Below are 27,746 nucleotides of genomic sequence, written 5' to 3'. Positions count from 1 at the left end.
TTTCCCTTTTGATGGAGATCTGAGCTCAGATCCCTGTGTCCTGAGCCTCCTACCCAGCCTGACATTACTATTTTCAATTAGATTTCAAGATGACCCTGGTCTTAGGTTTTCCAAGGCTTACACATGCACCTCCCTTTCTGTATCCTGGTTCTTGATCCCCCGCATGGGTTTCGTGAATGCCAGGTTAATTTACCTGAGCTCAGTTCATAAGCAAGTACAAACCGACTTAGTGGATTCACCGACATTGTCGGCTTCAATCCAATCTGCATCCTGTGTGGGGTGAGTGTTGTCGGTGTGCTCAAGGTTGTAGATTTTCATATGTGAGTGAGCTTCGGCCTGGCTGGTTTGTGCTTGGGTGTTGATCACTTGCCTTTTTTTTTTTTTTTTTTTTTTTTTTACCTCCAGGTGCCAGTACAGTGGTCAGATATGGTTACTTTGAAAGCCAGAATGACAAATTACGGCTTACCCAGGTATAGGTGGCTTACGCATGCTTGGAACTATTTTCAGAGAGAGGTAAGTACCACGGCCCCTGGGGGTAGAAAGTATAGAATAAGGGGCACATTGGGTGCTCCAAGCTTTCGTTTTGATCGTTTTTCTGCCCTAAGATCTGAAGCCTGTGTAGTCGTCCCTGGTGGAGTTTTTTCCCAGCATGCCTTGAGTCACACCATGCTTGTCTTTTCTTCCCTCACAGAGCCTTCACCCTCCTTCCTTCTGGTCCACATGAGTTTGTTTAGAAGTGCGCCTGAACTACTCTCGAGTTCCTTTTTCAGGAACTTTTTAATAAACATCCAACGTTTTACTTAGATCTCTCTCTTTTATGATAATTTTTACTACTTTTAGAGTTACCTGTGTTTTAAACATTATTTTAATGTTTTAAAAGATTGTTTCCGTTGGGAATTTAGCTAATATGAACATCGTCGTGGGGCTGGGTGTTTGTTTGTTTGTTTGTTTGTTTTGAAGTCAGGATGTCCTTGATTCAAATTACTAGCTCTGCTACCAAGTATCAGTTCATTGAACTCCTTAAGCCTCAGTTTCCACACCTATGAAATGGGAACAATAGAGGTACTCAATTCATGGAGTATGGAGAAGAGTGAATGGGGTCATCGACTTGTGCTTATTAACAGTGATATCACAAGACATACTTTTTGTTCCCAAACTGGTTTTACATTTTCATCGGACTATCTTAGATGGAAATCCAGTGACGGGAGATTAATTATCAATTCTGCCTCAGACCGGTTCTCCTAAATCTTTTCCTTGTGAACGGAATGGCTTTCCTAGGAGACCAAGTATCTCAGCCTACCTTCCGTTCCCTCGCTCTGGACCATGAAGCATTTGAGAGGCAGTGTCTTACTAGAATGCCAGCTACTGACTCTATTCTTCCCATGCCCATGGCAGAGGTTCAAGTCTAGGGCAATCTCCAAACCTGGCTTTGTGTCACACTTGTTGAGATGGCAAAATTATCAGTGTCACACAGATTTCCTGTTATTCCGTTGCTTCCTGACTTTGTTTGTTTGTTGCACAATTAGACCAAAGGCAACCAGCCCAGTGAGAAGACATGTGAGGCGCCAGGGCATTTATAGCAAACCGTGTTCAGGAACCACTCCTGCTAGAGCTCCCAGAATCTTTATTCTCTGGAACTTACGATGCAGACTATGATAACCCAGGTTGAGAAATAGCGAACCTCTTTCTGGGTGCCTGCAGGGATAGTGCTACAAATGCTTCATCCTGGGCTTCAAGTGAAATGTCCTCTCTTACCTCATAATGCTAGTTTGCAAGAAAAGAGTGGTGAGTCCATCCACATATCCAGAAGACATTCAAAGTCCCTCTGGAGGGGCATTGAAGTGTCACACGTGGTCACTCAGAACAAGTGTCTTTTCACCATTCTGGAGGCTGAATGTTCAAGAGTACCAGTGTCGATGTCTTTTGAAGCCTCTCCCCTTGGCTTGTAGAAGCCTTTGTCCATGCCTTCCCACTGTCTTGTCTTTATATGAGCCCATGCCTAATTTTCCTCTTTCTATGAGGATATTACTCATACCTGATTGAGGCCCATGTCGTTGACCTTATTTTAAATTAGTTCCTGTTCTAATGGCTTCCTTGACATGAACAATCTCATTCTGGGGTACAGGGGTTAGAATTTTAACATAAAACTTAGAAGAGGCGAGCCAACTCAGCCTAGGCCATTTTTCTTCTACGATAAACGAGCCTTTGGAACTCCTCATTTCTTGCTCATGGGCTGGAACTGAATGGGTCTTGGATAATTCTTTGGGACCCTTCCCCATACCTTATTTTAAACCACATCTTTTTTTTTTTTATTAACTTGAGTATTTCTTATATACATTTCGAGTGTTATTCCCTTTCCCGGTTTCCGGGCAAACATCCCCCTCCCCCCTCCCCTTCCTTATGGGTGTTCCCCTCCCAACCCTCCCCCCATTGCCGCCCTCCCCCCATAGACTAGTTCACTGGGGGTTCAGTCTTAGCAGGACCCAGGGCTTCCTCTTCCACTGGTGCTCTTACTAGGATATTCAATGCTACCTATGGGGTCAGAGTCCAGGGTCAGTCCATGTATAGTCTTTAGGTAGTGGCTTAGTCCCTGGAAGCTCTGGTTGCTTGGCATTGTTGTACTTTTGGGGTCTCGAGCCCCTTCAAGCTCTTCCAGTTCTTTCTCTGATTCCTTCAATAGGGGACCTATTCTCAGTTCAGTGGTTTGCTGCTGGCATTCGCCTCTGTATTTGCTGTATTCTGGCTGTGTCTCTCAGGAGAGATCTACATCCGGCTCCTGTCGGTCTGCACTTCTTTGCTTCATCCATCTTGTCTAATTGGGTGGCTGTATATGTATGGGCCACATGTGGGGCAGGCTCTGAATGGGTATTCCTTCAGTCTCTGTTTTAATCTTTGCCTCTCCCTTCCCTGCCAAGGGTATTCTTTTTCCTCATTTAAAGAAGGAGTGAAGCATTCACATTTTGATCATCCGTCTTGAGTTTCGTTTGTTCTAGGGATCTAGGGTAATTCAAGCATTTGGGCTAATAGCCACTTATCAATGAGTGCATACCATGTATGTCTTTCTGTGATTGGGTTAGCTCACTCAGGATGATATTTTCCAGTTCCAACCATTTGCCTACGAATTTCATAAAGTCGTTGTTTTTGATAGCTGAGTAATATTCCATTGTGTAGATGTACCACATTTTCTGTATCCATTCCTCTGTTGAAGGGCATCTGGGTTCTTTCCATTTTCTGGCTATTATAAATAAGGCTGCGATGAACATAGTGGAGCACGTGTCTCTTTTATATGTTGAGGCATCTTTTGGGTATATGCTCAAGAGAGGTATAGCTGGATCCTCAGGCAGTTCAATGTCCAATTTTCTGAGGAACCTCCAGACTGATTTCCAGAATGGTTTTACCAGTCTGCAATCCCACCAACAATGGAGGAGTGTTCCTCTTTCTCCACATCCTCGCCAGCATCTGCTGTCACCTGAGTTTTTGATCTTAGCCAATCGCACTGGTGTGAGGTGAAATCTCAGGGTTGTTTTGATTTGCATTTCCCTTATGACTAAAGATGTTGAACATTTCTTTAGGTGTTTCTCAGCCATTCGGCATTCCTCAGCTGTGAATTCTTTGTTTAGCTCTGAACCCCATTTTTTAATAGGGTTATTTGTTTCCCGGCGGTCTAACTTCTTGAGTTCTTTGTATATTTTGGATATAAGGCCTCTATCTGTTGTAGGATTGGTAAAGATCTTTTCCCAATCTGTTGGTTGCCGTTTTGTCCTAACCACAGTGTCCTTTGCCTTACAGAAGCTTTGCAGTTTTATGAGATCCCATTTGTCGATTCTTGATCTTAGAGCATAAGCCATTGGTGTTTTGTTCAGGAAATTTTTTCCAGTGCCCATGTGTTCCAGATGCTTCCCTAGTTTTTCTTCTATTAGTTTGAGTGTGTCTGGTTTGATGTAAACCACATCTTTTTTAAAATTAAAATGTGTTTGTTTAATGGTAGCGTTTGTGTAAGCTTTGGAATCATAACTGCTGCCATACACCGATCGATCAGACAGTCCCTTCAGTCACGGAACGTCTCAGTTTATTTATTTATAAGGTAATGATTCTGTTGTATTTTCTAGAGCTTAAAGTAGTATCAGCTTGGAGCAGAGCTACCTTGAAATGAACCTGTCTTCTTGGAAGGTAGCGCCAGAACACAGAGTTGAGCAGGTGTCATACTGAGTTCACCTGCAGGAGTCGCAGAAAGCCTCCGTACACACCTACTGTCCTCTGTGGATAGGCTCTGAAACAGCTACGTAGGAGAGGACGGATGTCAGCAGCTCTTTAACAATGCTGGCACCAAACACAGAAGGTTCAGTTATTTGGAAAAGCCATTGCTATGGAAATCCTCATTTCCCGACAAAGCCAGATAAATGGCTGGCTCCACTGGGGCTGGAAGTAGGGTGCTCCCGAGAACTGCCCCGCCCCGTGTTGCAGTTTGGAAAGGCTTGCCTCTCTAAGAAAGGAGGGAGGACAGTTTTCTTTTAAGGGCTTTAAAAATTCTGACCTCAAAATGAGATCTTTAAAATAGAGAGAGGGGAGTCTTTTAAATACATGCTTTGTTTTCAGGATTCCCAATGCTTTGTGTGACATCAGATTAGTCTATCTCTGACGCTATCTTACCCCGTGGTGCTAGGATGTTGCTTGGTTGTGGTGTTCGTGGCACACGCATGGTTTTATAAGTTTCTCCAAACTCAGTATTAGCAGCTTATCACTCAAGGTGCTTTCATGATGCCGCTTTCCTTTTAATCATAAGCTCTTTAAACCATAAGCGTTTTAGGCAAGTGAGTGGAAATGTACCAAGTCCATTGAGCGTTTTCCTCGCTTGTTGTTGCATGAGGAACTCGGAGTTCTTCCAAGCTGGTTTTGGTTAAGCTTCGAAATGGTGCTGGATTGTGATATTTTATGATGCAGTGTTAATCTTGAGCACAGATTGGTCTCCTGGGCTATGTCATTTGCATAGCCATCACTCTTGGCAGGGTTCTTCCCCGTGACTGCCCATCTTCCTTCCTTCTGACTATGTAGAAGAGGATTTCTCTTTTATCCAGGGGCAAAGCTGTCTCGATCACAGTTACTTTTTCTAAATCCAGTCTGCACATGCCTTCAAGCCCTGTGTGTAAGCCTGCACCGACGTCCCTGATAATCTTGGCTGAAGTACAACAGAAAGTGGTCTTCTTAAACATGGCTTAGAGCAAGGCAAACTCACACTTCTTAAGCCCGCTGCATTCAAGCCAGGCACACCATTATTTTTCCGAGATTATAATGATACAATATGATAGCTTTTCAGGCACCCCTATTGGGTAATAATAAGTCAGACAAATATCTATTTACAGAATTTTTGCCTTGATTGGGGAAACTAAGACTGACTAGCTACCTTTGAGATGTGAGTTTCGGTCAACAAGTTTTTTTTTTTTCTTCTTTCCTAGAAACTGTGGAAGCTTTCATGACAACAGTTGAATTTTTAGGTATACCAGTGATAGATAATAAGCAAAAGGATTAGCTACTTCCTACTGACTAGGAGTTGATGGTAATGAAAGCTCAGCTACTGAATCTGTCAGTGTGCCTGAGAAATCTTCATCTGCAGAGCATCCCGAGGTTGGAGAGCGAGACTCGAATTTGCTTTCAGGAGGGGTGGGTGTCACAGTTTGGAACTGTTCCATATGGGATGCTGGCTTCGATGCTCCCATATGAAATTTTCATCCTCAGGATAGAATGCACACACCTCTGAGGCTGGAAAGAGAGGTTTAACTCAGTACTCGGATATGAGCCCTCTCAGCTCCATTAGGTTAAACAAACGCTCTCCTGTGTGGTTTCTGTGAGCGTGACTGGTAACTCTGTTTCAGTTTAAGTGCTGCGGAGTGGTCTACTTCACCGATTGGTTGGAAATGACAGAAATGGACTGGCCCCCAGACTCCTGCTGTGTTAGGGAGTTCCCAGGATGCTCCAAGCAGGCTCACCAGGAAGACCTCAGTGACCTGTACCAAGAGGTAAGACCACGTGTGGTTCATCATCTCCTGGACAAACGTCCCCAAAGAACCTTCAACACCGTGCTGATTAAATGTCTACCTTTTGTGTAAATCATTATTAGGCCTCATTTTTATCTCTGATATATGATTTCTTTTTTAAAAAAAAGTGAAAAATCATAATAACCACATTTCAACAAACCGGAGTGGGAAAGGCCTAGTTCTATCATTAATTGAATTTTATTTTATTATTTAAAAAAAAAAAAACCCATTCTCGTTAATCAGATTTTACACTCTAACGCCTCCAGGCAAATCCTACTGTGCTCTTCTAGGGCTCTTTGAAAATAAGCAAGTGAAGATCGTGCAGCTAACAGGGTCTGTGGGAAGCCTGGGCTTTGGCTTTCCTGGGCAGACTGGTTTAGGGCCTTGATGCAGGAGAGAGAAAATTCTCCTGAGAAAATTCTGTGTGCTGCTCTCTGGTTCCCCCTGCTGGTGGTAACCGGTAACTTCAGTTTTAGTTTGCTTTAAAAATACTATGGCGGCGTTTAAAATCTATCATTTGGTGCCCCAAATTTTACTTACTGTGCGTTCTTCCAGGAGCCACCCAAACCATCAGTTGCTCTTTTCTAGGATTTTTTTTAATGTCCCTTGTCCTTAGGGGTTTCACAGTGAGTAATGAAATAGCATTCTCAAATTAAAAATGTAAAGTTTAGGGTTGGGAATTTAGCTCAGTGGTAGAGCGCTTGCCAAGCAAGCTGGGTTCGGTCCCCAGCTCCGAAAAAAAGAGAAGAAAAAAAAATGTAAAGTTTAACTGGGAGGCAAACATGGCTGGGTGAAATGGTTAAAGACACTTCCTGCTCTTGCAGAGAACTGGAGTTCAATTCCTGATACCCACTTGGTGTCTCAAAACCATCTACAACTCCAATTCCAAGGGATAGGGTACCCCTTCTGACCTCCACAGGCCCCTGCAGACACATGCACACACACATACACGTAGGCTTAAGTAAACTGAAGTTTCGTTGTAAGTTACAGTAGTGACTGGCTATGTGTGAATATCTCCATTAGCTTAGACTGAGTACTTAAAGTTAAAATTTCATCTCTTTGGTTTCACTAACTACATCTCTACCCGTGGACATGCCGTCACGGACGGAACACTGCCGAACGCTTTGGGCTTAACCTGAATACTCAGACTGTTTATGATAGAATAAGAATATGTATCTATGTGTTATGTGTATCTATGATATGACTGTAGTAGTTATGTGTGTGTGTGTGTGTGTGTGTGTGTGTGTGTGTGTGTGTGTGTGCTCGTGCGTGCTTTATATATACATCCAGATGCGCATGCCCTCGCTGTGTGCCTGTAGAGGCAGAGGTAGACTTTGGTTGTCTTCCTCCATTGCTCTGCTTTGGCATTTAAGATAGTGTCTCTCACTGAACCTGGAGCTTGCTGTCTTGCCTATGCTGGTTGGCAAGCAAATGCCTGACATCTGTCTGCCTCTCCTACCTCAGCAGTGGGGCTGCAGATGTGTGCGGCAGTGCCCAGCATTTCTGGAAGTGCTGGGGATTTGAACTCGGGTCCTGAGGTTTGCCTAACAAATAAGTACTTTACCCGCTGAGCCCTCTCTTCCCACTGCACTTCAGGACTTTAGAAATATCTGCCCTTTACGTACCTTAGGAGAATATAGCTCCCCCACCCACACTCTGGTCCACGTGTTTGTTTAAGGCCGCCTAACACAGTGAGTAGTGGAGATTCATACTTTATCCCGCACGCTGTCTGATATCTACTCATCTGGACTCAGTGCTGCAAGCTGAGTGGCTTCAACAACAGACGTAGGTTTGTGGTGTCACCTGGGAGAAATTCAAGATCACTATGCTTGCAAGGTCAGGTCAGCTTCTTCCAAGGCTGGGGAGGAAGGGCTCCCTGACTGCCTCTCCTCCAGTGTCTTGTACAAATGCTTTCCTGGTCTGCTTGATTTTTTTTCTTCTTACGGTATTTTCCGTGTGTGTTTCTGTCTCCAAATGTCCCCAAGCAGGTCACCTTGGAGCCCACTGTCCTACATGTTGGGTTCATCATCGCTTCATTACACTGTCAACAGCCCAGTTGTCATAAAATCAGAGCTGTGAGGAAAATAGATTAAACGTAAATTGTGTGAGGACACACACCGTCTAACTTACAACCAGGATGGTTGAAACAACTGAGTAACCCAGCCTGTTTATTTTAAAAGATAATAAAAATATGCATTGCAATTCCTCACGTAACTGAAGACTGATGTTTGGCTCTTATTACTTTGAACATGTTTTGCTTAGATGCATTTGGCTTCGGTGACACAGAGGATGCATCAGATACAGTTAACTCAAGAGGACGTGGTTGAGGCAGCGTTTCCACGTCCCTCAGTGGCTGTGCTCAGGCAGAAGTGCACTTCTCTGTTGTCGGACAGATACCGTAGAGCATGAGGAAATGCTGCCATGCTTTCGTTATACTACAGATCACAGGAGTCCATCCTTCTGAAAATGTTAAATGGAAACACAGTACACACACACACCCACATATACATCACACACACACACACACACACACATATAACACACATACACACTCACATATCTATCATACATACACACACATACACACATACTCACATATATATCATGCACACACACAGACACAGACACACATATATATATAACACACATGCACACATATATAACGCACATACACACTCACATATCTATCATACATACACACACACATATATAACACACATACAAACTCACATATCTATCATACATACACACACATACACACATACTCACATTTATATCATGCACACACACAGACACACATACACATATACATCATATGCACACACAGACACACACACACATATATATAATACACACTTACATATATATCATACACACACATAGATACACACACAGACACACACACACTTATATATATCATACACACAGATATACACACACAGACACACACACACTTATATATAACACACACACATACAGGTGCGCGTGTACCTGTGTGTGTGTGTGTGTGTGTATATGTGTGTGTGTGTGTGACTTGAATCCTATCAATGTTCCTAGTATGAATTTTGCTCATTGGCTAGTTCTAAAAAACAGCAACATAACAGTGCAAGTGACCACTTTTAGCACAGTGGGTTAGTTTCTGCCTTGGTGCTGGCGATGTGTTAGAGGAATGACCGAGATCATAGAACCACCATATACCTCTTCAGAATCTGAACGTGGATCATCTCTCTTCCTTTTAATTTTACTTGGCTGAAAATTATTCACTTTTATATTTGATATCAATTTTCTTCAGGGAAAACTCAATTAACTTTTCCCAGAGTGGGTGAGACTATTTTCGCTAAAGCTCTGTAATGGGATTCTTTCTTCTGGTGGTTTGTTTTTAGGGTATCTAATGGAAAACAATTGGAGGAAGACATATCATTGTGCATGTGCTAATTGAAAACCCAGATTTATTTAAACACGTTCAATCGTCGGCCGATGCGAACAATTATAAATTGATTTCAGACACAGTCCTCCGGTCAGGGTGGTTGTATCCGAACTGTCTGTTCTTGCATTTTACCACGGACAACTGATGCTGATATTAGTAATGATAACCGTACAGTTATATGGATAATTGACTCCCAAAAGTGGATCATTTAGGAACTTTATGACTCAATTACAATTAGGTCCATAATTAAAAAATAAGCATTCTGAGATCATCCACTTCTGCTTGCAAAACGCATGTTGAAATGGCAAAAATGAGCGACTAAGAGCTAGAGGCTTGGAGAGGATTCTTCTGAAGCTGGAAAAACATTTTAGACGTCTTCAAATATTTCAAAGTTCCTAATTCAGAACAGGAACGAAGCACACCCAGGATTTCTCCAAGGGCCAGAAGTTACAGGAAGGAAATTTTGCATCAGTGAAAGGAAGACCTTGTTCATCAAAATCTGTCCAATCAGGAGACAGGCTATCTTGTAAGCTAGTGTCTCATTGCTGAAAATATTAAAGTCAAGGTCGGATAGCCATGCCAACAGGTGCTGTAGAACAGGCTTTTAAATGAAGAGTGAATTCTACTAGATGGACTTCAAGGTCCCTTTATCTTCCATATTCTATCAGCCTCAAGATAAGTACTGGCTTTCTCCCTACACTCTCTCTTCAGAAGTCTGAAATCAGGGAAATAAATCATTCTCAACCATCTGGTGGCTTGCCTGGCTCCCTGACCCAATAATATTTTATGACACGTTTTGAAACCTTTGAAAAATGATAGAGCAGAAATACAGCAACAACCGCACATTTTAGAAATATCCTCACCAGAGGTACAGTTAGGGTTGGCATAGAAACCCCTCAAATGTCCACAATAATCCACATGTACCCTTGAATAAAAGAAAAGGCTTACTATTACATGTGTGGCTATCTTTGCCTCTCATTTTGAGTTTGTATATTCTGTAATTGTCCTGAGTTCCACACATAGTGTAGCACGTTGTGGACAAAATCCTTTCCGATAGCTTAAAGGGCAGTAATAGAGACATTGCTAATTTACCCACAACAAGAAAAAGACAAATACAGGAAAATTAAAACAGGTGGTAGTAAACACCTGGAAGTGTTTACTCAGTAAGAGGGTGAGACTTTCTTGCTGAAGGTGCTTCTTTAGACAAGATGAGGCTGTCTGAAAAGGTAGAATTTTAACAGAACTGGTGATGAGGACTCAGCTGTGCAAAGAGTGAGACCATCCACATAGCAGGCTTTGGGACTTTTTTTTTTTTACTTTAAACCCCTAGACTTTCTGCATTTCATGTGTTGTGTATAAATCTTAAATAATCAGTAACCTTTTAAAAGCAAATATGTTACTGTAAACCAAGTGTGACTTTAGATGAGTGCTTATCAACGTGTGGGTCATGACCCCATTTGGGGGTCAGATAACCCTTCCACAGAGATCATATAGCAGATATCCTGCATATCAAATATTTACGTTGTGATCCACAATAGTAGCAAAATAACAGTTATGAAGTAACAAGTAAAATAGCTTTATGGTTGGGGGGGGGTCCCTACAATGTGAAGAATTAAATTAGAAGGGTTGCAACATTAGGGATAACCAATGCTTTAGACAGTTGTTTCTTTCTTCTTCTTCCCCTTCCTCCTCTTCCTCCTCCTCCTCCTCTTTCTCCTCCTCCTCTTCCTTCTCTTCTACCGTCCATGAATAAAGGGCATCAGAGAGGCCTGTAAGTGTAGGAGTGAAGGGATGTCCCCTTCTCTGTTATTTGGCCTTCAGAATACAGTTATCCTAGACTGGAGACCAAGGGCTTAGTTAAGGAACAGGTGAGCATCAGTAAATGGAAAAGTTGTTGAAAGGAAACTAGGATCAAGGGAGATTTGAGGTAGCAGGAGCCAATAGAATTGGTGCTGATGTCTGGCCAACATGATCAAAGTTTCTCAAGAGAGTATGGGGTGGACGATGACATATGGAGAATTGGGAACTCTAGGTAAATCAACAGCAGAATTATTGCTAAAACTGACATATAGACAGATACAGAGTAACTAAAAATAAGTAAGAATAACTTAGATTTTGGTCACTATCATTGTTTGACGTCTTCATACTCCTATTAGAATTGTATAATGTGTGGGCTGAGCACAGTGAATTCACGTGACCCGTCCTCATTGAGATGCTGTGTGGTTCTGTTCTTGGCCATCCCTTTCGTATTCCTCTACACTGGAAAAGTAGTCAGTATAGATTTTCTCTATTTTCTGAGCAACTTCTCAGCCCTCAGCGTTGTCTGTTAATATCCCTCTCCTATTAGCATCTTTGAGCAGTTCTAGCAATCAGTATCCTTTGCGTATGAAACATTTTTCACACTGAGCTGAGGTGGAGATGTAATGAAATGTCGTGGGTGCAAAACTGCTGGGGTGGGAAATAATTATGGCCTCCGTCAAACTCTACCTACCTAAAGGGCCAGTTGCTTTTCGCCTACTCATCTTATTCTTTGATTTGTATGGGATTCTCCTCAGGACCAAGAAAATCTTCACACATGATACAGACTAGAAAGTAGGAGTGAGAATTACAGAGAACTGCAAGGAGTTGGAAGGGGGATGGGTTCAGCCCTTCAGGTGAGTTGGTCGAGTAAGAGAATCTAGAAAATAAAGAGGTGGGTCCTCCTGAAGGAAGGCACAAAAGGGAGCAGGGCTGGAACAGGCAATGCTTAGTTGTCATTGTCTTTGTGCTCCAGATGTGTGGTAGGAAGCACACGTAGCAGTGGCGGCATCTCATGGGCCTCTTGGTCTTAACCGATAAGTCGGTGTTTATCCAAGGGAGGAAAGCTTTTGATTGGCAGGGGGTAGAAAGGACCATTTCCAGATAAGCCATGGTCCGAAGTTAGAACTGACAGCAAGGGAAGAGAATGCCCCATCCCTGAGACGCACAGAGCAAGGGCTGGCTTGTGAATAGCCCCCATGTGGTCTGCTAACACACAGGTTTTCTAGTCTGTAATTGCCCAGTCAAAAGGCAACCATGCTCACAGATTTGAGGCATTCCTAGGAAAGGAAGTCTTATTACAAAGTAGTCGTGGGATACTGATTTATTAATAATGAGACTACGTATCCAGATAAACACACAGAGAGCCCCCTGCGCAGATGGTGACCGGCAGGCAGCTTTTCAGGCTTAGTGGTTATTTAGATGGAATTTTCCCAAGAAACTCCTTTCTGGGGTTCTTTGTATAAACTCAGAGATCTCCCCTCCCACCTTCCTTCTGGCTTCATTATCTCCTTCTAAACTGTCAGCAGGGTCAGGTTGACTCTGGCTTGGGTCTTGTCTGTTTTATCAAAGTCCCTGCAGGACCAGTTCGGGTTGTTTGTGGCTGGTGGGGGCTGGGAGCAAGCTTTTATCTTCAGGTTTTGCTTGATCTAATCTGGTTCGGAACCGCTCTGGTAGTTTTGCGGCAGGTAATACAAACGCATTGTTCTTCCAACCTCGAACTTCCTGTGCCTTATTCACCGTTCAGAACGGCCGCTCTCCGCCTCTGCTTTACGAATAGAGACTCTGCAGTGTTTGCTTGCAGAATGTGGTGTCATAAAAAGCCTTTATGGGATGTTGGCTTGCAAAAGTATGTTCCACAGCAATTAGCTTAGATCTGTTTTGTTTGTTTGTTTGTTTGTTTGTTTGTTTTTTAAATCACCAAGTGCTGGTGTTATAAAGAATGGGATGAGGCAGGGGATTAAGGTGGGGATCCAGACTTGAGGTAGAAAAATTAGATAGGAGACTGCTAGACAATTCACGTGATTATAAGGCCTGGGTTCAGTCTAAGGCATTGAAAATAGGGTGGAAGAAATAAGTGTGGAAAAGGTGCTTAAAAATCAAGAAAAAAATTTAGGCGTAGACTGTGGAGTGTGGCAGAGAAGCTGCAGGCACCCTGACTTTGATTTGGATCCTGGATATATGAAGTCTATACCGAAGGATTGGGGGTGATTAGATTCTATTAGTTCCAGCACTACCTTTAAGACTGTGGTCAAAAATTGCACGGTGGTACAAACACCCAGGAGGCAGAACTCTGCTAGAGGTGTGGGTTTTGTGTGTGCCAACTAAAGGAAGACGGTACAATAGCTTAGATGAGGTAGGGGTTTAACTTTTCTTTCCTAGACCAGTCAGCTGGTTCGGGCTGCCAGTCAGCTCGAGGCTGAAGTTGGCTCAGAGGCCAATGGTGGTGTAATCTTAGGTACCTGTCTCTCGGAGTTACTCTTAACGTTCTCTGAAGGCCCTAGGCAGAGGGAAAGGTCTCAACATGGGAGTATATCCTATTCCAGAAAGGCCTGTATGCGTGTTATGGTTTGATGTCCCTTAATCAATGCTCAGAAGTTTTATGGGAGGCAAAGTACAATATCGGTTCCTCATGCACCGCACGAATCATGGCTGACCCTGCTTTAAGACAACTTAACACTTAGTCAAGAGACCATTTACACGGAAAGGTACCTGGGGAAATGAAAATCTAAATACCCGGAGGAAACTGTTACCTTAAATCTAATGGATCGCATGTAAAGCAGAAATTGTCCAGACAAGAGGGTTATCCGATGGTCAACCGGATGGGAGGGAAGACGACGGGCAAGTCGGTTTCAGATTCTTTCTGTTGTCTCTTCATCACGGTCTCTGTCTGCTCAGTGTGGCCAGGAAAAGGAGAAACTGCAGATTATCGAAATTCTTGACCTGAAAAATCCGTCTCCGGTTAGCACAAAACCACGGAGCAAGAAGAGCAAGCGGAGTTTTCTGTTAGAACGAGCAAGGTGAGGGCTAGTACTGCTAGTTAGAAACCTAATTGCAGACCACTAAGCATTGGATTTACATTTAGAAATCGAATTCTTAGGTTTTATAGCTTGCTTTAGAGGATCAGAGGTTTAGTATCTGTACCTTACTTTGAGGGCAACAAAACAACAACAAAAGAAAACAACAACAAAAGAAAACAGGAGAAGATCACAGTCATGGGACCTTGTTTCTTCAGTGTGCTTTCATTTAGTCTAAAAACCGACTGTCACCTTTCCAGTAGGGTGTTCAAGTGCTGACAGAAACACTGAGTTTTTCCCAATGGGATACTTGCTTACACAGCATTCTGATTGACACTGTTAAATGGTTAAATGTATCAGCTCATTAAAACTCTAAGACAACTCTCTCAGTATTACCGGCATTTTGTGAAAAAGTCATCCAGGAAGAGATGAGCAGATTTGGCCTGAGGTTGTAAGGCTGTGAGTGACTGAGCTTGAATGTCCTTGGTTCAGCAGCCAGGGTTTAGATATCTCTAGTGATAAAGACATGGTCGAGAGCAAGATGAGTTTATTAAAACTTTTCAATCCTAAGTCTCACACTTCTTATCTGCTAGATACAGGATCAGCAGCATGAAGATTAGCAGGAATCTTCCGTCCGCTACTTGGCACGTAATAAGCATACATTTTCAGTGCACAGTGGTAGCTAATGATGCCAATAACAGCAATTTATTAAGGAATTTATTGAATTAAATGGAAACACGAGTGCACTGCAATTAAGTTTTTAACTAGCTGTGTTGGCCTTCATTTTGCTTATACTAACAGAAAAGTCTACATCTCTGGCTATGCGTTTTTGTGCTAACTGAAGGTGGTTTTTTTTTCAGGTCAAGGATTTTGATAATCTGCGATTGATTTCTCCTTTCCCTTCTTCTAGCAGTTGAACAGCCCAGATGGACAAATCACCTTAGAGGGGTCTACAAATAAACTCTCGTGTGAGCCAGGCACGGACCTCTTCCCCTGAGTGTGCTGGTGGAGTTTTTAGACTCTAGTCTCTGTGTGTACGGTTTCAGTCAGATTGCGAACCGTGTAGCCAAGCATCGTGTTTTATACCCGATAACATTGCCTACATCCTGTGGACATTCTGAAGATTCAGTGAGCTATGAGGACCTGTCGTGCGTTCAAAAATACTAACATGACTTCTGCATTAGTGTTTCCCGTGCCTGGATAAACTTAACTCGTTAGAGGTGAGAAGGTATTCTTTTAGGACATGCTGTCTAGGTCTTCCTTGAAGGAAGCACTTATGGCGCTGCTGGGGGTTAAGATTCTTAGTGAAGAATTTTTTGACCAACCTGTTTAACATCTATGAACTCACGAACTTGTATCTTTCATTTCTTGGACTCTTAAAAGAAATAGAACCGAAGATTATACGTTTGTACCCGATAATTACCACACTCATTTCAAACCAGAGTCATATTCGCCATCAAAAATCAATTATAAAAATATCAATACTGTTCTGCATATATCTATCGGCACCTCGATCTTATCTCACTTTATCTTCATAACCCTTCCAAGGACTGCCTGGATTTCTGATGTGGCTTGAGAATATTGAGTACTGAAAAGCCATGGGTGTTCTTCCAATTTTAGAAACTCATTTTGGAGATGATCAGAGAATAATTTCAAGTGTATAATTTCCTCAAGTGAAATGAGACATCCTGACGTGCCTTCAGACACATGCCTCACGTTTTCTTATAAATGCGGTGTTGTTGTTTGTGGCTAATAGTTGACAGGAATTTTAATATTGCAGCAAGGAAAGCAGATGAGCCGGGAAGTCTTATTCATACCTTTGAATAAGGTATTATTAAGGTATTATCCGAGATTATTAGCATAGGGCTCATGTGGCTTTATTTAAAGTGAAAATGTTATATTCAAGCAAAATCAACAATGAATATTTTATCTTCAAATAAGCAAAAGAATGGAATTCACTTCTTTCCCGTGATGGAACAAAAATAAAACACATTTTTGATCTCTACCATTTCGACTCTTTACTTCCGTCTAGGAAGTTTGTGGTGTTCACAACCACCTAGCTGCAGATCTTGTTGTGAACAGCGATGGGCCATGCAAGCATATATCCTTATTGTTTTGTCTGGGCCTAGTATTTCTACTTCCCGCAATTCACTTTTACACTGGAAAAGTGTAAAGCATATTTATACTTATGTCAGTGGCTCGAAATAAGGGCAGGGTTATTTTCCGATTTAATTTCTTCAGGAGGTTTGATGCAACTGAAAACTGAATGCCGGAGCTATTTCCATGATGCATGTAGAGAAAGAAAGGAGAAGACAATGACCCCATGTGGAAGAAGGTTGGTTTGAAAAGTCAACCTGTTAGTCTGACTTTAAGCACTCATGGAAATGCTTCCCTGGTACTCAGCCTAATATTTATTATGGTGCAAGATTGTTCCGAGTCACAAAGATGTGTTAGATTGTGCGCACCTTAGAGAAATTTGTGCTTATTTATATGCTCCTACCTTGTGCCTTTTATTAAATGAGGAATCTAATGCAGCATATACGATGCAGCGTATTAATAATGACATATAAATAGAATTGAAAAGTCAAGGTGAAAGGAGAGGTAAAAGTCAGCAGGCTCGCTGGATATGAAGGTTGCCAGTTGCTGTGGTCGAGTGTCCTGCTGCCTGTGAGCGTCCTGACAGATCCCTGAAGAGGAGGAGGCACGCTTTCTCCCTATAATCCTCGTGCTGGCAGAGGAAATGGTCTAATTTCCCAAAGGGAGGAAAATTCCAAAGTATTGCTTTCCAAATGGGATTGTACGTGTACAGCTTATAATTTATCAAGGGAAATGTTTTCGATTTTACTTTTGCCAATTTAGAGGTGGATTTTTTTCTTTTTATAGTGGTCTTCAAAACCTATCGGGAAAATACCTAGTGGGACATAATACCTAGAACCAAGGTTAGTACATTGTACAGTGGCAGGATTTGGTGATCTGGTTTGCTGGTAAACAAATGCCACTTCATTTTACTTCATTTGCATAATTTACTACCTTCCAGTAGGTTCTTTGTTTTGTTTCGTTTATTTGACTCAGGGTTTCTCTATGTAGCCCTGGTTTTCCTGAAATTCATGCTGCAGACAGGCTAGCCTTAAACTCAAAACTATACCAGCCTCTGCCTTTCAAGTTCTGAGATTAAAGGCATGCACCACCTCTGCCTGGCTCCAAGAGGTCCTTGATAGAAGAAAATAAAATATAATTTCACATGGGGCAAACTTCAGGACTATAAATTCTGTATCATTTGAAGGGTGCCAATTTGCAGAGAAAAATTAAGCAGTAAGCTTGGCATATTGACTGAAAGGCAGAGGACTCCGTTAGCCTCTCTTCTCCGAGTCAACTGCATGTTCTCATCGCAAGGTGGAGACCAAATGTCCTGGTAGAAGGAGTCCACACCTAGTCTGGTGGTACATTAATACAATCCCATGTTTGATATTCTGGATGAACCAAAGAGCTTGCTTTTCACACCAATCCAAACTCATTTACAACAGCCTTGGTTTTCTTAAAATTCTCCTACATTTTTTAATTAAGTTTTTCTTTTTTTTTTCTTTTTATCATTTTCAGCGTCATGTTGACAAACTTAGCACAATTTGGAAAAAGATCATTAGCGGCCAGGTGGTGGTGGCACACGCCTTTAATCCCAGCACCGGAGAGGTAGAGGTAGGCAGATCTCTGTAAGTTCGAGTTTACAGAGTGAGTTCCAGGAGAGCCAGGGCTACACAGTGAAAGTCTGTCTTGAAACAAGACTCCCCCCAGAAAAGATCATTAGGGGCTAGGTATATACCTTTGAAAAGCTAAGAAGAACTGGGTATATTGGGACTGGATAATAGATGGCATGGAGGGCTAAAGTGAGGCAGAGGTGACCCTGTTGTGTGGGAAGAAATAGGCTGAGCACAGAAAGAGAACGAGTGCATCCTGTTAGAAAGGCACTTCCGGCACAGACGTGCCTGGTGAGAGCTAGCTGTGTGGGGTACTTAGCTCAGTTGTAGCATTCAGGAATCCTTGGATAAGGTTCCTAGCATCAAATAAACCAGGAGTGGTGGTACACAGCTGTACTCTCTGCAATCAGGAAGTAGAGGAGGGGTGTTGGGGATTTAGCTCAGTGGTAGAGTGCTTGCCTAGCAAGCCTAAGGCCCTGAGTTCGGTCCCCAGCTCCGGAAAAAAAAAAAAGTAGAGGAGGAAGGGTTGAAGTTCATGGCCATTCTCAACAACATAGTGAATTAGTTTGAGGCCAGTCTGGGTTATAGGAGACCCTGTTAGAAAGAGAAGGGGTAGTGTTGATAAGACTTACCAGTGAGATGGGAAATCTTATTAGAATTTCAACTTCAAGGTTCCTTTGAAATCTGTAGGTTGTGACCATTTTGAGAGGTCAAATGTCCCTTTCACAGGGCTAGCCTAAGACCACCAGAAAACAGACATTTACATTACAATTCTAACCATACCAAAATTACATGTTTGAAGTAGCAGTGAAAATAATCTTATGGATGAGGGGTTACCCCAACATGGCCAACTGTATTAATAGGTCACAGCATTAGGAAGGTTGAGAACCAATGTTTTAAAACATTTTTATATTATACATGTGAGCCTTTCTTCTTTCTTTGCATGGCATGGAATTTTTTCTTCCCCCATCCCTTCCTCTTGGTTCCTCCCTCCCTTCTTCCCTATCTTTCTACTTCCCCCCTTCCTTCCTACTTTCATTCCTCCTATCTTTCCTTGTACCCTTTTTTCTTCCTGCCTTTCCTTCCTTACAGTTGGGAATTTTAATAAGAACTCTTCACCCTGTGCTGTGAAAGTTTCTTGTGGTTGCTTGTTAACCCATTAAATTCTCTACGCTAATTTCATAACGTCTGTGTTATTTTTGTTATGAATGGCTTTTGAAGTTCCTGTTAAGGTACTTTGGGGTAGAATCAGTTAGTGAATGAACAGAGATTTCCTGAGGTGATTGGATCCAGTAAGTCTCCTAGCCTTTTGTCAAAGAATCTTAACTCTATTCAGAAGTGAGAGTGCAGGGCCTTCTCAGGTCTTTACCAAGTTCATGCATAACCTTGGGCGTGTGTGTAACTTTCTCAGATCTCATAGACAGACAGAGCACAGTCTTCCTTAACTACAAGGTCTCTTAGGCATTGGTTTGGCTCAAAAGGGTGCAACTACCAATGCACACCTCAGGTTGCCACTGTGATCAACAGATGTTCTGAGGGGTCTTCGGTGGACATTTCCAGGGGCAAAGCTACTACACTGGGTGAACTCTAAAGTCACATAAAACAGCCTGGAGTTCTAGACAGCCAGTGGAGCCGACAAATAACAGCAATTTCTGCTAGGAATTAGGATTTTAGGGCACCAACTCCATTCTGCTCTTCTGTGCCCGGCATCCACCGTGGGCGTTGACAGGGTTTCAGGACTTGTGCAGAGCTAAGAAGAGAGATTGGACAGTGCATATCCAAATCTAAATAGCACACAGCCTTCTATCCTTTTTTTTTTTTTAGTTTTATATACCTTTAATTTGCATTTTCAAAGATTTGCATAACCATATGGGGATTTTCGCATGGGTTTATCAGTTTGTGTCATATTCATATATTTATATATTAATATATAATTTATATTAATTTCCTAATTAGCTACAGATATTCAAAATAGGTTTGGATGCATACCAAGGCAGACAAAGGACTGGCAAGAAGGGGGCTCCCTCCCTTCTTGAGGACTTTTCTGTCTGATCTTAGCCTCGGATATCCCATGGACTTGTCATATTCACCAAGTAGCGGCTGTCTTCTTTATCCCCCACTGCTGCTCTTCTTGAGACCCAGCCGCCTTATGGAATAAACACTACTTGGATCGCTTTAAGTCTTTGGCTAATTCCCAGAGGTCTGAAAACGCTGCTTCTGACCAGTTCTGCTATACTGCCATTGCTTACGTGGAAGACGCCTCTCAAAAGTCTTACTGGGCACACTTTGCTACTGTCACTCGATTTTCTCCAAGTTTTAGAAGAGATGGAAAGTTGTCCTACTGACTTCTAAGAGCCCCTTCACTCTGGGACATTTTTATTAACTAATGTATCTCATTCCTAGTGCATCTTGCTCGGATAAGACAATTTACTGTACGTTTTAAAAGCTAAATACGATGTTGAAAAATATCAACATTGACTGCTTCTAATGCCAAAATATGAAGCCAAACAGATTGTGCCTGACCAGCTATGGGTATGGTTTACTTACATATTTGAAAAAGAAACATTACCTCTCCCATGAGCTGTCTGCTTAAAATGAATTATTGTCAGGGAAGGACTTAGTACTAAGATGAAAATATATAAATTTAAGTTCCAGGGACTATTGAGAGGGTAAAATGAAATAATTGATGTATTTGCCTTTCAAAGGATTGAGCCACCAGCCTGGCTATTTCCCGCACGCTTTGCTTTTTAAACGCATTATTAACTGTAGTCACTGTGTTACACAATAGAGCTTTTTAACTTACTTTTCTCATTTAATTGAAAATGTGGATCCCTGAGTGGTTCACCCCTCATTCTAAAATTTATCATTAACCAAATATTAGAATGCCCATACTAATTTTCCATATGTGTTAATGACTCCTATTTGTACCTCAATACTGCAGAGGCAGCCATCGTCAACCTGACACCACCCAGGGCTGTATTGTGTTCATATCCCGAGAAACCGATACGTATGTTTCAGCAATAAGGTTTAAAAAGGTGTCTATCTACATTAGCATTCTACATGTCTAAAACTAAAGGCTTTACATGTAATTATTAAAAAGTAACTATTTCTAAATTATACAAACTATTGGTCTACTCTGTCAGAAGGCTAGTGGTTTAACCACTCAATAGCAAGCAGGCATTTTGGATACTCATTTCACTTTCCTAAAAAAAAACACAAATGGCCACTTTGACTCTCATAGGCAAGGTTAAAATATCAGTTATATGTTGGTGACATAACGCTCTACTCTGGGGATTTTTCATAATCTTACAAAGTATTGCAACTCCACTTCTATCTGCTGGCCCTCAATTTTTCCATCTCCATGTAGATTCCAGCTTTCTAGACTACGGGCTGACATCCAGATTAGATTTTGCACACCTTTGCTCTAGTAGTGTTCTAGACACAATCCTGAGCATTCACGAGGCCTCCCAATGTCCCGAACGAGTGACACTGGCCATCTGTTTCAGGATCAGAGCGTTGGGTCTGGTTCATGACCTTAGCACCTATACTGCACGGTACCGCGTTACACGTGAGCATTTTAAAGATGAACGGGACTCTGATAAATACATGCGTGGAATGGTTTCAGAGCTCGTGGAACTTTGTAAAACTGTCTTGGTGATTTGTGCTTTGGTTTTCTGCAGATTATTTGTACATGTCAGTGTGTGTATTTTTTTAGGACGTGGAGGAGCCTCTTTTCTTTTCTTTTATTGGATATCTTTATTTACATTTCGAATGTTATCCACTTTCCCAGTTTCCCCTTCATAAACTCCCTATCCCATTCCCCCTTCCCCTGCCTCTATGAGGGTGCTCCCCCACCACCCAATCACTCCCTAACGCCTTCCCGCCCTGACATTGCCCTACACTGGGGCATCAAATCTTCACAGGTCCAAGAGTTTCTCCTCCTATTGATGCCTGACAAGGCCATCCTCTGTTACATATGCAGCTGGAGCCATGGGTCTCTCCATGTGTACTCTTTGGTTGGTGGTTTAGTCTGGGGTGGGGGTCTGGTTAGTTAAGCACTTTACATATACTTTTGGTGACTGACAACCCTTTGCTCTTTTTTTTCCTTTTAAATTTTTATTACCAGGAAAGATTTCTTATAGTTTTGAAGTGACATATTACTGAAGTAAAACTGCCAACCAGTATTTTTTTTTGGAAATGGAAGAACTTCCTTCCTTCTAATAAGATATATGAAATGATCACTGATTCCATGTCTAGTCTTCATTGACGTATGAATTCTTTGTGGGCTCTGGCAAAGAAGACAAGAGGCAGTAATTTAAATATTCATGAATTTCTTTTTATTCCAGTGGCTATCCTTAGAGGATATAAACACTAAGTCACTTTTACTGGACTCCAAAAGTACTTCCAAGTACATTATAAAATAATCTCTCAGTCACCTTAATTTAAATTAAGTTACTGTATCAGAGAAGATTATTTCTAAAGTGTGTGCTCACTGTGGACACAGGTTCCTCAAGGCAGTACAGCGACACAGTGGTTTCGCCAGAAGTTGACAGTGCAGTTCTTAGTCACAGTACCTTTTTTTCTCTGTTTCTTTACTCCATTCTTCTTTGTCATGATTTTTCCTACTTCTACTTTATTCATGCCTGAGTACTGTGTTTATGTCACTTCCACCACACACTCCCACACCTTCAGCTCTTTCCGTTCCCCTCTCTCAACTTCCTCCAAACATCATGGCTCCTTCTTTAGTTATTATTGCTATATAACAATATGCACGTGTAGATACAACACAATAGTTCCATAGAGTATTACCCATATGCACATTTGTTTAGGGCTCACCACTTGGGGTTGGAGAACCCGTTAGAGCCTGTCCCTGGAGCAGACTGATTTTCTCTCTCCTGAAAGCAGTTAATTTGCTGTAGCTCTTCATTTAAGAGTAGGGCTTTGTGAGATTCTCCCATGCAGGTTGGGACGTCAACGGGTGCTGTCATTATGGCAGTGTTTTTAGGCACTATACTGTGGCAGCGTCATAGGTGCAGCTCTCTGTAATATATAGATAACATTATCTTGTAACAGACGTACTGTTCCTCTGAATCTTAAAATCTTCCTGCTCTGCTTCTGGGACGCTTTGCGAGCCTTAGGAGCAGGGCTTGTGGGCTTGTGTTATAACTGCATCAGTAGGGGATGCGTACTCTACAGTCCATTTTTACCTGCATTTTGACCAGTTGTGGATTTCTGGGTTTTTTGGTTGTTTGTTTGTTTGTTTGTTTTTTGTTTTTTTCTTTTTCCTGCTGCAAAAAGAATCTTTGGTGAGCCATAAGAGCAATCGAGGTCATGGACAATAGATAACCTATGATTGTTATCTTCCTAAATCAATATAATTCTCAGTTGCTTTCTAAAATACCTGTCTCCATAGCTATAGGGCACAGTTCTTCTCTTTGTGCTTCTATTTTCCTTATTTTTCCATTAGAATTTTCTTCTCTTACAAGTTGTAGGTTTCCATTAGATTCTTTCATACAACTTGTCACTGACAATGAGCTTGCTAATTTTTTTCTCAAGTATCCATGACCTACATGGGAACATAATATATGTTTTGGATCCTTCAGGTAGGATAGATGCCACAGCATGGCAGTTAGTGCCCTGTCAATACTCTCCTTGTTCAGTATTGAGAGGTGTGATGGGTACAGGTCTGTCCCTTGCATCAGCATGTTTAGAAGCAGCCTGAGGAGATGTTTTGGATTTGGGGGGAGGGGGAAAGCCTCTGACCAAGTGGGACATTGCTACAACTCAGCGCTGCCACAAACAACAAGAACAATATAAAAATCAATAAGAATGATAATAAATTATCTGCATCAATCTAGTCTGCTAGTCAGCAGACTACAGCCTTGAGCTAAATGTGGCCTGAAGCATTTCTGTGCATGGAACTGCATAACAACAGCCAACGTCACTCATTAGCTATTGTCAGTGTCTGTTTTTGTATCACACTGGAGGAAATGTGAAGCTGCAATCTAGATGGTATAGGCCGCCAAGCCAAAAATACTCTCTATTTAGCCCTCTACACATATACCAAAAATCGTCTGCCAACTTTCTTTAGATCTTAGTTTCTTAAACTGTGGTGCACGATCCCACACAGTGTTATGAAAAATTTGGCAATTGTGAAAGGTCTCTAAATGTGCCACAATCCAACTTTAGTTTGAAGTCAAACCTGTAATGGATCCTAGGTATTTCTGGCAGGGTTTGTCCGTGTCACTTCTCAGGATTCACTGTATCTGTGGTTCAGTGCACACTTGTGTGTTTGCACCGCACTTGTGTTTGTTCACACCATACAGAGCCAAAACTCTGTCTGACACGGGTCAGCTCAGATATGCGATTATCAGACCCTACAAATCACTGTGTTTTTAGCTACATAAATGGAATTGTGTGCGTTTATGGAAACCTTGTTTCCATTTTTTAAGATAGGTCTTCTCCATGACTGTCCCAGATCTAGCTTTGTAGACCAGGCTGACCTTGAACACATAGACATTCATATACTTCTGCCTCTTGAGTGCTGAGATTAAAGGAGGGCACTGCCACATCCCCCAGTTGAAACAAAATTTTAACTGTGAAAAAAATACTATTTTTCTATCATCATTCCATACCATGTAAAAATTATACTAAAAGTATATTCAATCCTCCTGTCTCCACTGCCTTGAACTTGTAGTTAGAGGCATGCATACGACACCTGGATTGTTTTGTGGGTGCTTGGATAGAACTCTGGTCCTAATTGGGAAGCAAGTGCTCTTAATAGCCAAGATACCTCTCTAGTCTCAAAGAACTGTTTTAAAATGCATGTACTGTGTAAGAATTTGGTCTTTAGAATTGATATTTTAGTTACTGATTTTTTTTAGCTTATTAAAAATTATTACCTGAATGCTGACTTGGGATTAGAATAGCATTTCTAACAGTCTCTCAACTGGACCTAAACATAATCCTGGCCACTGTGTATTTTATTCAAAACAGCATCATTGGCTTTAAGGTTATAAAATGAAAATACTGATCAAGTTTGAAACGAGTGGTGTAGAATCAAACATTGCAATCTGAAGTATTGAACCCAGACTCAAATTTTTATGTAGAAAGCTGCAAGCACACCCCTTTTATTATTATGCAAATTGCCTTGGCCTTTCATAAATGGTAAATTTATATTCATACTAAAATTTTAAAATATTTGTATGTGTCTGTCTGTATCTGTATTTGTATCCTCATGAGTGTGTGCCTTCACTCAAGTTTAAAACCAGAAGAGCAGGTGTGTCTGGTGCCCTCCTCTATCACCCCCTGCCTAGTCGTTTAGACAGCATCTCTCTCTGAGCCTGGAGCCAGTTGGACACCAAGCAATCCCATCAATCCTCCTGTCTCCACTGCCTTGAACTTGGAGTTACAGGCATGCACAAGACACCTAGATTGTTTTGTGGGTGCTTGGATCGAACGCTGGTCCTAATTGTGAAACAAGTGCTCTTAATAGTCAAGATACCTCTCTAGTCTCAAAGAACTGTTCTAAAATGCATTTCTTTATGATCTATTATGAGTAACTATTTTATTGGCATAGCTATTAAATAAACCTATATGCCCAAGGTTATATTGTTACTCAAGTGAAAAGCAGTCACCATTACAAACTATTTCATAAGTTGTGCTCTAGACACTGGGTTTTATATCAGTGCCTGTGTATGGAAAATAAAAGAAGGATGTTGGACAGAATGAACAAATTTTCAAGGTGCACACCACATCTTGGTTAAGGGTCAGTATCTTAAAATTCCTAAATTTAACTAACTGATCAGATTGTTCTTTTTCAAATCATTACTTTTGACAATTTAAAACTGATTGTGTTATTTCTTTTCTTGTTTTACAGGGTTGTGGGAAGAAAATGTATTCCTTTTTGAGAGGAACCAAACAATTGCAAGTACTAAGGTTTCTGGGGATCTCCATTGGTGTGACACAAATTCTAGCCATGATTCTCACCATTACTCTGCTCTGGGCTCTGTATTATGATAGAAGGGAGCCTGGGACAGACCAAATGCTATCTCTAAAAAATGATGCGTCACAACACTTGTCCTGTCACTCTGTGGAACTGTTAAAACCAAGCCTTTCAAGGATCTTTGAACATACATCAATGGCAAACAGCTTCAATACCCACTTTGAGATGGAAGAATTATGAAGAATGTCAAAGAAGGAAATCACAAACTTGTGGGACTAGTGGGTTTTGGGGTACACAGCTATCTCAGAAATTTTTAGACATACTAATATTCTGAAAAGGAATGTCTAAGCTTATAATTTATCCACTCTTTAAAACAAAGGTTCCACATATTAATACACAGACAATAACTAGCGTCCTTTAAAATGCTGAACCCAGAGTTCATAACAACTGTGTTTGTTTTCTTTCTTTCTTTCTTTTTCTTTCTGAGCACAATTATGTTTTGAGGTGATACAGTTTGACCAGCGTTTCTGCATCCATTCATGGAAATGAACTGTCATGGGGGCACTCATGCTGCTATGAAGGTTAACTAACTCCTCTAGTTAGGCTATAAACTATCCACTGACTGCTAACATAGGGATTTAGTGCTAAAGACCTTTATTACCTGATGATGTATTGCTTCGACGATGATTTGATTATATATAAAAATCTTTCAAGGTTGGTAACTACCTAAATATGATTTTTGTGGGTTACTAAAATAATCTTATTAATGACACTTGTAAGAGCTAACACGCTGTCTTAAACTTATCAGGGATATATATGTGTATAAGTCTGTGCCATGTCTGTATAATTCAGTAGATTTCAGTTCTTATAAATGTTACGAAGAACAATATTTGAAAATGACAAAATTGTCTTACTTTTTTTCTCTCCCAACCACAGAGCGTTTAAATGCCGTCTTGCTTCTGTATTGTTACCCATCACTGTTAATTTAAGTTGTTAACCATTAATTTTGGAAATTACCAGTGTGATACGTAAGAATCATTGTAACTCTGGCTGCAGGAGGTATTAACTACAGAATTTACACACAGTTGATTCAGCCAAAGTTCAGTTGGCTTTTTTTTCACCCCAATCTACGCCTTGTCAAAGAGCTTACGTTTTTCTTTTGCAAACAAGAAGCGACAACTTGAAGTCAATGTGATTTTACAGAGGAGGAACATTCTGTGCAGAGATAATCATGGGAATCTCTAAAATAAGGGGTAGTCTAACTAGAGAGAAGCCTTGCTTTATTTCATCCATATACTGTAGCAAATTATACAGAATATTAATTTTTTTTTACAAGAGTAGAAGATATTTATTTGAAACGGGAAAAGTGCATTTTACTGTATCTTGTGTGTTCTGTTCATTTCTTGAATTATGGAAAGAAAATTAATACAGGTGTCAATAAATATTTTCTAGATCATGATGGTTTGTGCCTCTCTTTACTTTCAAGACAAGGTCTCACTGTGGACCTCTGGAAAGGGCGCCCACTTTTGAGCACGACAATCACTTTTGTCAGTGAAGAGACTAGCAAGGGACAGGATATACATGAGAAGAGCAGGCATGGGGGGGAGGGAGGGAGGCCTCCATGTTTGGAAATGGGGCAGCTCCCAGTCCCAAGACATGTTTGTCAAGATGCACAAACATGTCCTCCGTTACACCACCATTGTCTTCATGGATGCGTGGAGTAAAGTACTGGGTTCGAGTTGAAGTAGACCACTGAGGACACCCTTACTCAGTCACCTGAAGGAAAATCAGAAGAGCACTGTGTCTGGGTGAGGGTGGCTTTGTGTGAGATCACAG

At 41.4% G+C, this 27,746-nt stretch overlaps 1 protein-coding gene across 11 annotated transcripts in view; it reads left to right on the top strand.

Moving 5' to 3' along the window:
* Window positions 1–27,366, top strand: part of Tspan12 (tetraspanin 12) — a 78,787-nt gene extending 51,421 nt beyond the window's left edge. For 4 of the 11 annotated variants that reach the window (NM_001015026.1, XM_087657993.1, XM_087657988.1 and 1 more), the window contains 3 exon segments: window positions 406–513; window positions 5,871–6,014; window positions 25,845–27,366. In NM_001015026.1, coding sequence (NP_001015026.1) covers window positions 406–513; window positions 5,871–6,014; window positions 25,845–26,150 — 558 coding nt within the window. In that variant the 3' untranslated portion in view covers window positions 26,151–27,366. 11 annotated transcript variants of the gene reach the window in all.
* Window positions 27,367–27,746: the final 380 nt, after the last annotated feature.

Source organism: Rattus norvegicus, chromosome 4 (genome assembly GCF_021556685.1).
Source record: "Rattus norvegicus strain SHRSP/BbbUtx chromosome 4, alternate assembly SHRSP_T2T, whole genome shotgun sequence".
NCBI classification, from domain to species: domain Eukaryota; kingdom Metazoa; phylum Chordata; class Mammalia; order Rodentia; family Muridae; genus Rattus; species Rattus norvegicus.
Note: the sequence above shows the minus strand (reverse complement) of the source record. Positions and strands in the feature narration are given on the sequence as shown.